This window comes from Selaginella moellendorffii, unplaced genomic scaffold (genome assembly GCF_000143415.4).
Source record: "Selaginella moellendorffii unplaced genomic scaffold, v1.0 SELMOscaffold_97, whole genome shotgun sequence".
In the NCBI taxonomy this organism is placed as follows: Eukaryota; Viridiplantae; Streptophyta; class Lycopodiopsida; order Selaginellales; family Selaginellaceae; genus Selaginella; species Selaginella moellendorffii.
In genome coordinates, this window is record NW_003314358.1 from 658604 (window position 1) to 669108 (window position 10505).

Below are 10505 nucleotides of genomic sequence, written 5' to 3' on the forward strand. Positions count from 1 at the left end.
AACTGAGATATTGCTGCTGGAGGAAGATTTCTGTGAATATTGGAGGGCAGATTTTGGCATTCCAATCTTATAGTGTCATTGAGCACAAGCAACCACCCACGAGCAATCCCGTCCGTGAATGTGAGAGATTGCACCACAAGACCATAAGCAGCATATAGATAGATAGATATTTTGCAATATATGAATGCAAGAAATGCAAAGTGTCTTGAGCACCAAAGGTTCTTGTTTTGAAAAATCTAAAATGCAGTATATTTTAAAATTATAAGATTAATTTTTTTTAAACACTTACATTCTTAATTAATAAGAATAACCTTAAAATCCTTAAGGTTTAAAACCTTAAAATTCTAAAATATGCTGGGAGCGTCCCAGATTTAAAATGTTGGGCGCATGGATCGCCATTTCCTGCTAGAGAGCATCCGTTCTTGTAAGAGCTCGGCATCACTCAAAGTGATCCAATCATCTCTACCAATCTACTTCCAGAGGGATTCGTCCCTCTCGAACCAGCTCATCCAGAGCTTCGGGAGACTTGGGTGCTGCAAAGATGCCCGATCCGTGTTTGACGCCATGGAGTGGCGGGATTGTTTTTCATGGGACTTCATGCTCGCCGCCTACATTCGCAGTGGGGATTTGGAGGAATCAAAGCGATTCTTTTACTCCATGCCCGATCCAAGCCTCGTGTCGTGGACAGCGATCATCACCGCAACTGCCCAAAGAGAAAACTTGCGACGCGCGAGGCATTTCTTCGATGCTATGCCGAAACGAGACGTGATCTCCTGCACGGCGATGATCAAGGCGTGTTCCAACGGCGGAGACCTCGATCAAGCGCTGGAAGTTTTCAATTCTATACTTTACAAAGATCTGGTAGCGTCAAACGCAATGCTAGGCGCGGTTGCCCGTTTGGGGCATTTTGAAGAGACTGTCTCATTCTTTCAGTCTTTGCCTTTACACGACCTCTATTCTTACAACACAGTGTTGGCAAAGGCTGATAACGTAAACGAGTCCAAATATTTGTTTGACAAACAACCCGAAAAAGATCTTGTGACGTGGAACTCCATGATTGCGGCATATACCAAAGCCGGGGATCTTGGTAGCGCAAAGTCAACGTTTGACAATGCTCCCTTGTGGAATCTAGTCACTTGGAATTCCATGTTGGTAGGGTATATGCAAGATTGCCAAGTGGATGTGGCAAAGATAATCACTTATGAGATGCCAGAGTGGGATCTTTTCACTTGGAACGCCACACTAGCGGGATACTTCCAAAATGGGAATCTTTCTAATGCGGCAATGTTGTTCCACCAAATGCCCAAGAAAGACATTGTGACATGGAACTCCATGGTGTGTGGATATTCCCAGAGCGGGCATTTGCAAGATGCCGAGAAGATACTCCTTGCCATGCCTGAGCATGCAGTGGTGACGTGGTCGGCAATGCTGGATGCGTACGCACGAAATGGCCACGTGGACCGTGCCAAGCAGATATTTGAGAGATTTCGTACGACTCCGTACAGCCTAGCATTTGAGAATGGTATGCTAGTAGCGTATGCCCAAACTGGGAATTACATAGAAGCAAAGATTCTTTTTGATAGCATGGTACAGAAAAGCATGGTAACCTGGAATGCCATGCTAGATGCGTGTTCCTTGGAAGAAAAGTATGATCACGTAGAAAAAATGTGGGATTCTATGCCGTATTGCGATCTAATATCATGGAATATACGTCTGTCTACGTATGCCCAGCAAGGGGATCTGGAGAAGTCAAAGAGGTCTTTTGATTCCATGCCTGTCAAGGACATTGTCTCTTACACTTCAATGATCACAGCTTACACCCGAAACCTAGAGCTTGAGAAAGCATGGACGCTCTTTGAATCCCTTCCCTACCACAATCTAGTTTGCTGGAATGCCATTCTTTCAGCCCATGTACACGGACGAGACATTGTGCGGCTCCAATTGTTGTTTGATCAAGCTCCTCAAAAAGATTTAGTTTCATGGAATCAACTTCTGGCAGCATATTCCAGATTGGGGGCTCTAGAACACGCAAATGCCATCTTTGAAAAAATGCCGGAGCATGACACTCTGTCTTGGACTGTTTTAAGTACAGCGTTTGGTGTGAGCGGGTACCTAGAGTACTCCAAACTCTTGTTTTATTTCATGCCAGAACGTAGCATAGTAGCGTACAATTCGATGCTATCGTCGTATTCTAGATTGGGCCACGTTGAATTTGCGAAAGCCCTGTTTCTTGCAATGCCAGAATGGAACCTGGTTTCTTGGAGCGCTCTACTCGCGGCATATACCCAAACTGGGCATCATGCGGATGCGTCGAGATTATTCTTGGAGCTCTCGCTGTTCGAGATTCCAGACTCTATGTGTTTTGTACTAGCCCTGGTGTCAGCGAGCCGCGTTGGTACCGTCATGAATGGACGATGGAGATTCGTTTCGATGTGTGCCGACTTTGGAGTGACTCCGACCAAGCAGCACTACTGCTGCATTGTGGACGCCTTGAGCCGGGCGGGATACTTGAAAGATGCCGAAGATGTTCTCAAGGAGATGCCGTTTGAGGCCGAGAATCTGGACTGGAAGTGCTTGCTTTGGAGTCGCAGAAATCACAAGTACAAGCCAATGACCCCTGTTATAAGCCTAGACTCCATGGATGGGGCTGCATACATGCTAGCCTCAAGGTTGTAACTTTGCGCATCGCTTCTGGAATGTTACAAATGATGGAAGGACTTGATGCGCACCGAAACTGAAAGCATAGCAATGTAGCTTTTTGTTGATTCGTGCTTGCTGGCTGTGCTCCAAGAAACTCCCTGTCTAAATACCAGTCTGCGTTGAGCTATCTTCAATGCTGGGGAAAAATTTCTTTGGCTTGCTGATGAACCAGAGTTTACAGCTCCTAACTAACGAAAATTATAATAGTAATGTATTTAGAGTGAAAATCTGAGTTCTATAAACAGAAGATCCCTTGCGCAGGAGGCACGGTAAGTCTTTTGGTTTGTGCTCGTTTCGCGACCTTATGTTCCATATTGGCACTGGTAGCTAAAGTAGATTCGGTTCATGAGCAACTTGAATAGGAATTCACACAAATTTTTGAGCTTGCACGAGCTCTGAACAGTGAGGAATAATCTCTTTCAGAATTACCAAAACTGGCAGTCAGAAACTGTCGCAAATGGACGATTGAGATTCGTTTAGATGAGGAGTGATTCCGACCAAGCAGCACTACATTGTGGACGCCTTGAGCCACGCCAAATACTTGAATCAAGTCTATCAATCGAAGATGTTCTCACTGCAATGCCATTTGACTGGAAGTGCTTGCTTTTACGTCACAAGTACAAACCAATCTAGGGATGGGGCTGTAAGCTTTCACTTCAGCATCACTTGGCCCCTATAATCCTACAACAAATGGAAGGAATCTGTACATATCGAAGTTCAAACAATGAAGGTATCTTATGAGCTTAAAATTGGTTGATCTTGTGCTTAGTGTTCCTCCTGGAGAAATATTCTCCGTAAACCTATTGAAAAAGAATATTAAACAAACTTACCAGATGATGAAAAAACTGAACAGGTAAAGAACAAAGTGCAGGATGTCAAATATCTGAAAGGTCTTGAGCTTTCCCAGTGGATTCTTCGAGCTTCTTTTGAGCCTGGGACAAGAATCCAAATCATAAAATCGCTAGTCAGCCTCAAGTTAAACTTTACCAGATAAAGTCGATAAAGCCGTGCTTGCTTCAAGAGCGTGCCTTCAGCAAGCTCCCTATCCCTTTCATCTGGCAGGAACATAATCAGTCCACCGTGCTTCCAGTGATTACCACGGTCAGTCTTTGGCACGCAAACGCAGGAACCCGTCCAATCCTCCTCGGATGCTAATCCAATTCGTTCCATCACAAAACGCTTAGCTTCGGCGGGAGTTGTTATTGGGCTCCATGCGTCTTTGATCCACTTGTTGATGTAAGTCCGAGTGGAGAATTCGCAAAATCCAGCCGCAAACTTGATCCTCTCCTGGAATAAACATTTAGTCTATGTGCGGGGATGAACAAACGTAAAACACACCTGAGAAGGATCATCCTCCAGCTCGATCTGTACTGCCTTTGGATCTTTGGATTCCATTTGCATTTCAAGAATTCTCACTTTCTCCAAGAGTCGAAGCTTGCTCCAGAGCTTTGCATCTTCCAGGTTCTCCTGTCCATGCTTTGGAAAGAACAAAACCGTGCAACCTAAAGCACAAACTCAAGAGATCCCGACAGGAGAAAAAGTTCATACCTCCGATCTTGCACCATTCCGATGCAGACGAACTCTCATATGGTGTGGGGAAGAAAGAGAAATCTCCAGTGTCACTGTGAATCTCAGCTTGGATTCTCGCCCTGGCCAGTGGAATCAAGGCCTCAACGTAGGCTCCTTTTGGAACACGTCCCGCGATTGTTATCAGCACCTCACAGTAAGCCACCGTCACATCCGCCATCGTCAAACCCTAGTTTTAGTACTCAATAGAGATTACTGTATATGACTAACCTTGTTGTAAAGCCCTAAACCCTGGAAGGCATGGCGATCGCGTCTCCTCTTCGCGTGGCTATGGTTGTGGATGGTGGTAGCGGCGGTCGCCGGAATAAGGCGAGGTATGTGGACAAGAATGTAGGGAGTAGTAGCAGCAATCGATCGAGCGGTGCCGCCAAGCAGCAGCAGCAGCAGCAGCCCGCGAAATCGAAGGCCGAGCAGAGATTTCCGCGGCAGCAGCAGCAGCAGCAGCGCCAGGTCCCAAATCCAGCTGGTTTTGTGAAGAAAGTCGATCGCTCCACGGACAAGCTCGTGAGATTTCTCTACCAGCGGTAACGAGTCTATTCCGTTGCTTCCGTTTCTTTGCAGCATCGCTGTTTCTTTGCTTATCGACAGGTTTAAGGCTTTGAAGGATGCGAGGAATTCTTTGTGTGATCGCGATGGTTTTCTGGAGCAGCATGCTTCTGGGTGAGTTTCTTGTTTTTCTTCTCTTTTTCTTGTGTGTTTTGATGGAAATTAAAACGAAGTTCTTTCATAGATATGATATACTTGGCATGCGACACCACTTCTTTCATTACGTGGAATACTTCGAATGGGCTCCAGGTAAACTTTCGACACTGGAAAACTGCTCTACTTTTGAAGTTTTTTTTTTCACCAAAGTTTTCACGCAGGAGCAACGTCTTGTTCGCTCATTGGAGACTTCAACAATTGGGATTGCACGAAAAACCGCGCTGAGAAAGGCTACTTTGGCCGAGACGACTATGGCACCTGGAGAATCACCGTGGAAGACAAGCTGCGAGAGGGCCAAGAGAAAGATCCTCACTGGCAAGAGTACAACTATTCAGTCGAATACGATCGAGGTGACGGGGATATAGACATCGAGGCACTCTACCAAAAGATGGAGGACGAGTACTGGGAGCCTGGAGAGGACCAGTACTTGAAAGACACACGGCCTTTCGAGGAGGCTCTTTTCAAGTCGATCTTTGGGGAAAACTTCGGCTGCATCAAAGTTGGAAAGGAGGAGGAAGTAAACGAACTGGCCTACAACACCGAAGACGAGGAAACCATGGACTACTCCAAGTTTCCACCGGGTTACGAGGAATGGGTGAAGAAAACCGATCAAGCTCACTTGCCTCCGCTCAAGCAGGATCCAACGCGTTACAGCGAGCCGACAGTGGTCGATGATCCAGTGTGGAGGGAGCGAGTTTTAGCGAAGAAGCCACCACTTCCAATCTGGGAGTATACCGTCAAGGGGTTCAAAGCTTGGGAGAAGAAGTACCTTCCTGCGATTCCTCACGGCTCTCGTGTGAGAGTTTACTTCAAAACTCCGGAAGGTCCCGTGGAGCGAGTTCCAGCATGGGCAAAGTATGTTCTTCCTGGTAAGCAAAGAAAAACTCTTTCTTACTGGATTTCTTGTGAACTTTTCCTGGCAGATCCGGATGGAAAGATGTGGAGTGCGGTGTATTGGGAACCGCCTATCCAGGAGAGGCACCAGTGGCAGCACGAGAGACCAAAGCCTCCAAAGTCGCTTCGAATTTACGAGTGTCACGTTGGTATGAGCAGTGAAGAGGCCGGGATCTCTACATTCAAGCGTTTCAGTCAGGCAAGAAAAGAGTGGCTGGCATTTTCCAAGTAGCTCGTTTTGCTATCTTCCAACTTGGCTCAGGAGGTTCTTCCACACGTAAAAAAGTGTGGCTACAACGTTGTGCAGCTCATGGGAGTGCAAGAACATGTCGACTACTCCAGTGTTGGTTACAAGGTTTTCTCGTTCTCACTTAACAAAACATTCAAACTTAAGGCTTTGTTTATATCCAGGTGACGAACCAATTTGCTGTGAGTAGTCGGTTTGGAACTCCAGAAGATTTCAAGTTTCTGGTCGATACTGCGCATGGTATGTTTCATTTGGACGAGAAAATATGACTTCTTTCCTGTGATGTGATGTAGGACTGGGATTGCTCGTTTTTATGGATATTGTCCACTCTCACGTTGCTCCTGACGAAGTATGTGGACTGGCAATGTTTGATGGCGCAAACGATTGTTTCTTACATGTAGGTGAGTTTCTATCACTTATACTTCCGTTCCTTTGTTAACACTTGCAATGTATCCTCAGGAAAAAGGGGCCACCATAAACGCTGGGGAACGCGCTTATTCAAGTATGGAGAGCACGAAGTAAAGCGGTTTTTACTGTCAAACTTGAAGTGGTTAGTAATTGTTTAGTTCCTTCTTCTTCTTCATCTTTTTTCTGTTTTTGTTTTGACAAGCTCAATGCAGGTGGGTTGAAGAGTATCGCATTGATGGCTTTTACTTCCATTCGGTTGGCTCCATGCTCTACACACACAATGGCTTCGCAAAATTTACTGGAAGCCTTGACGAGTAATTTTCTTTTCACAAATTCGCTCAAACCATTAAATGTTGTATCTTCAGGTATTGCAACCAATATGTCAATGTGGACGCACACATTTACTTGATCCTTGCAAATGAGCTTCTTCACAATCTTACGCCTCGTATTATCACCATTGCTGAAGATGTGAGTGACTTTGTTGTAGTTTCACTGACTTCTTCAACTTTTGTTTATATGACTTAGGCAACATTGTTTCCCGGGTTGTGTGCCCCTCATGAGCAAGGTGGTTTTGGTTTTGACTATTACGTAAGCACAGCTCCTTCCGATATGTGGCTATATCTCATAGAAAAAGTTCCTTTGGAGGAATGGAGTGTTAAGCAGGTTTGTTGTTCCTTCAAAACTTAAGATTTATTTGTCTTCTTCCTCAGATAGCTGAAAGCCTGCTCAAAATCTCCAATTCAGATGGCAAAGCTCTGGTGTATGTGGAGAATCACAGCCAGGTAAACAACTAGTTTTCTTTTCACTGGATAAAAACTATTGTGTGATCTCGTGTTATAGTCCATCTCTGGCGGGAAATCTCTCTTCCAAGCACTTATTGAGAAGAATGTGGAATACCCGGATGCTGTAAACATGCTCAGGAGTGTTTCCATGATAAAAGTATATACGTTTCATACTTTGGTTTTGAGAAAGTGAAGTTCTTGTGTTGATCGTTGTAGATGATCAAGCTTCTCACTGCTTCTTTAGGCGGGTCAGCGTATCTCACCTTCATGGGTAACGAGTTTGGCCATACAGAGGTACTTTTCATCGTTCCTTGGTGGTCTTTAAGAAAAAGTTTTGACACAGCGCGTGGAGTTCCCGAGAGTGACTAATAACTTCTCTTACGAGTTTGCTCGTCGGAGATGGTCCTTGCTGGATGACAAATGGCACGCAAAGCTTGCAGAGTTTGACAATGTAAGTAGAGACACTCTTGAGACTCTTGTCTTATAAGCGATTGATGCAGGCGCTTATGGCAATCGAGCAGAAGTATTTGTTTCTCAGCAGCAATGCACCAGTGACGAACTTGCAAGTCGATGATTTGTCGAAGGTATCCTCTCGCTTGTTTGATTGTCTGTCCAAACTGAAGCTCCGGTATTTCGTTTAGACCATTGTTTTCACTCAAGATAACTTAATCTTTGCCTACAACTTCCATCCTCGCAAGTCAGCCGATGAGTATGAGATCCTTGTCGATGAGCCTGGCCGATATGAGGTCTGTCTAAGTTCTGTTTTATCTCATTTTTCTGGTTGGTAATTTTGCTCTGTAGTTGCTCTTGGATACCGATGATGTTAAATATGGTGGGATGGGTCGGCTTAAAACTAAACAGAAGAGGTTAATAATCCTTTTTGTGTGTGTGTGTGTTTGTTTTTGAATTTTCTTTTGTGTGTGTGTGTGTTTGTTTTTGAATTTTGGTTTCTCAGGATTAACGTCTTTAGCATGAAGTTGTCCCTCACGCTACCACAATTGAGTGCACAGGTATGTCGACTGGAAGCTTACGTCTGTCTCATGCATGAATGCTATAGGTTTATAGACTTGCAAAAATCTGGGATGCTGCAGTCAGTGTGATGTAAAAAAGCTGGCATCTATACATATAAAGCGATAGTGGGGAGGCTCGCCGGCCGTTGGATCCCAGGCCCGGGCCAGGGTCGGTGGCCATGGTTGCGCGAGAAATTTTTCTGATGTTTGCTCCCGGCCAATGGGAGGCGGCCAAGCCGCGTGGGGCGGGAGAAGAAGGCACAGCGACACGTGTGCCAGTGGTGTCCTGCCCCCGTGCCCGTTCTTCTGAATGCCTCGACTGGCTCGACACGCAGGAGCCAGACTCAGTCCTCTATGTCGCATTCGGCAGCATAGCGAAGCTTTCGCAGGAGGAATTCGAGGAGCTCGCGCTCGGTTTGGAGGCGAGCAAGGTGCCGTTCTTGCTCACAGTCAGGCCGCCCCAGTTCGTGGACGAGGGCGACACGACAGTCCTGGTGAAGAACAGTGACTTCTACAAGAACTTCGTCGAGCGGACCAAGGGACGAGGCCTGGTGGTTTCATGGGCGCCGCAGAGAGAAGTTCTGGCGCACAGGGCACTGGCTGGATTCGTGAGCCACTGCGGATGGAACTCGGTCCTGGAGAGCGTCTCCAGCGGCGTGCCGATCATCTGCTGGCCTCGGATATACGAGCAGGGGCTCAACCGCAAGATCATGGCGGAGAGGTGCCGCATCGGGGTGGAAGTTTCGGATGGGAGGAGCTCCGACGCGTTTGTGAAGCGGGAGGAGATTGCTGAGGCCATTGCGAGGATCTTTAGCGACAAAGCTCGAAAGGCGAGAGCGAGGGAATTCAGGGACGCGGCGAAAAAGGCAGCGGCGTCGGGTGGTGGCTCTCGGAATAACCTGATGCTGTTCACAGACTTGCTGATGTTTGCTCCCGGCCAATGGGAGGCAGCCAAGCCGCGTGGGGCGGGAGAAGAAGGCACAGCGACACGTGTGCCAGTGGTGTCCTGCCCCCGTGCCCGTTCTTCTTAGCTCGCCCTGGATGCCCTGCCGCAATTGACCTAACGCTTGCTTGCTGGATCAGTGGCAATCGCAGCAATTGCGCTTCTTCCCGCAAAGGTCTGTGTTCACCGTCGGCTGGGCAGCCGCTAATTTGGCCCCCAACCCCAACAATCTGGATTTTTGTGTGCTGTGAAAATTTAAAACGTCTTCATTTGGGTTTGTGGATGCTATCCAGTGGCAGAGCTGAAGCCAGCGCCAGCCTTCACAGCCAGAACCATCAGATGTGAGAGAGAACAAGCCCAAGGTGAGTTCTCTAACTTGCAAACCCCACCCACCTCTCACAGTTGCTCACCACACCCTGGAAAAGGTGTGCCAGTCCTGTGTCTAGGTTTTATTGGTTGCTAGATTAGTCTCTTTTGTTTACAGATTAAGGTGTGTACGGATTGTGCTCTCATTGTATAGTCTTCGTTTTTATTTTTTTTAAATTTTTTTTCCAGTGTAAGAAGAAGGCGAGTTCTGGCTTTTACTTAGAATCTCTGAAAATTTTAAGATAAGTGCTTTGACACTAGATAGGTTGTTTCATCTCATTTATCATCCCTAGCAAATATGCCTCGGCTTCGCGAAGTATTAAGAGGCATACGTCACCATTTGCCTCCAACTATTGACACTAGCACATATAATCATATTCACAACAACCTTGCATATGGTAATGAAGAAACTAATCTAGACCTTGAACATGCTAATGCAAAAATTACTTCAAATCTTGACAATGCTAATACAAACATAGCATATGCTGATGAAGGCCATACAAATATAAACCTTGAAAATGCTAATGAAACTAATACAAATACATGTAATCATCACAGTTATACTATCTATAAATTAGCACATCAAAAGAATTATAATGACCATACAATACAACTGTTTAATATTGGAAATATGTCATCCATGTGTGTCTTTTGTGGTGCATTACATTTTGAAAATGAGTCAAGATCAATGTGCTGCCAGAATGGAAAGGTTTCCCTTCCCCAGCTTTCATCTTTACCTACTATATTGCGTATGCTTTTTAATGAAAATAGAAACTCCAATTTTAAAATTAACATAAGAAATTTCAACAGTGCTTTGGCTTTTGCATCAATGGGTGCTAATATTGATAATTTAAGTGGTAAAGGCC

The 10505-nt window shown here is 45.7% G+C and overlaps 3 protein-coding genes across 4 annotated transcripts; all 3 read left to right on the forward strand.

Moving 5' to 3' along the window:
• The first annotated feature begins 387 nt into the window (after positions 1-387).
• LOC112342043 (pentatricopeptide repeat-containing protein At1g62260, mitochondrial-like) lies at positions 388-3191 on the forward strand. Its single transcript, XM_024663194.1, has 3 exons — positions 388-2669; positions 2962-2969; positions 3124-3191. Exons 1-3 carry the CDS (start codon positions 388-390, stop codon positions 3189-3191), a joined length of 2358 nt encoding a protein of 785 aa, XP_024518962.1.
• Positions 3192-4534: 1343 nt separating this feature from the next.
• On the forward strand, positions 4535-8484 carry LOC9651422 (1,4-alpha-glucan-branching enzyme 3, chloroplastic/amyloplastic). Of its 2 annotated transcripts, XM_002989374.2 has the most exons (21): positions 4535-4811; positions 4876-4947; positions 5018-5082; positions 5151-5858; positions 5913-6082; positions 6146-6238; positions 6295-6370; positions 6424-6531; positions 6590-6680; positions 6751-6852; positions 6904-7006; positions 7064-7201; positions 7249-7320; positions 7379-7477; positions 7537-7614; positions 7664-7771; positions 7821-7904; positions 7962-8066; positions 8122-8186; positions 8276-8330; positions 8378-8484. In XM_002989374.2, the coding sequence occupies exons 1-21, from the start codon at positions 4558-4560 to the stop codon at positions 8423-8425; spliced, it is 2694 nt and encodes an 897-aa protein (XP_002989420.2). In that variant the 5' UTR covers positions 4535-4557; the 3' UTR covers positions 8426-8484. The 2 variants fall into 2 exon arrangements, with proteins under 2 accessions (XP_002989420.2, XP_024518967.1); XM_024663199.1 differs by having other exon boundaries at positions 8276-8484.
• An 8-nt stretch (positions 8485-8492) lies between these two features.
• Positions 8493-10200, forward strand: LOC9651094 (linamarin synthase 1). The gene is made up of 2 exons (XM_002989375.2): positions 8493-9448; positions 9567-10200. Exon 1 carries the CDS (start codon positions 8510-8512, stop codon positions 9359-9361), a length of 852 nt encoding a protein of 283 aa, XP_002989421.2. The 5' UTR covers positions 8493-8509; the 3' UTR covers positions 9362-9448; positions 9567-10200.
• Positions 10201-10505: the final 305 nt, after the last annotated feature.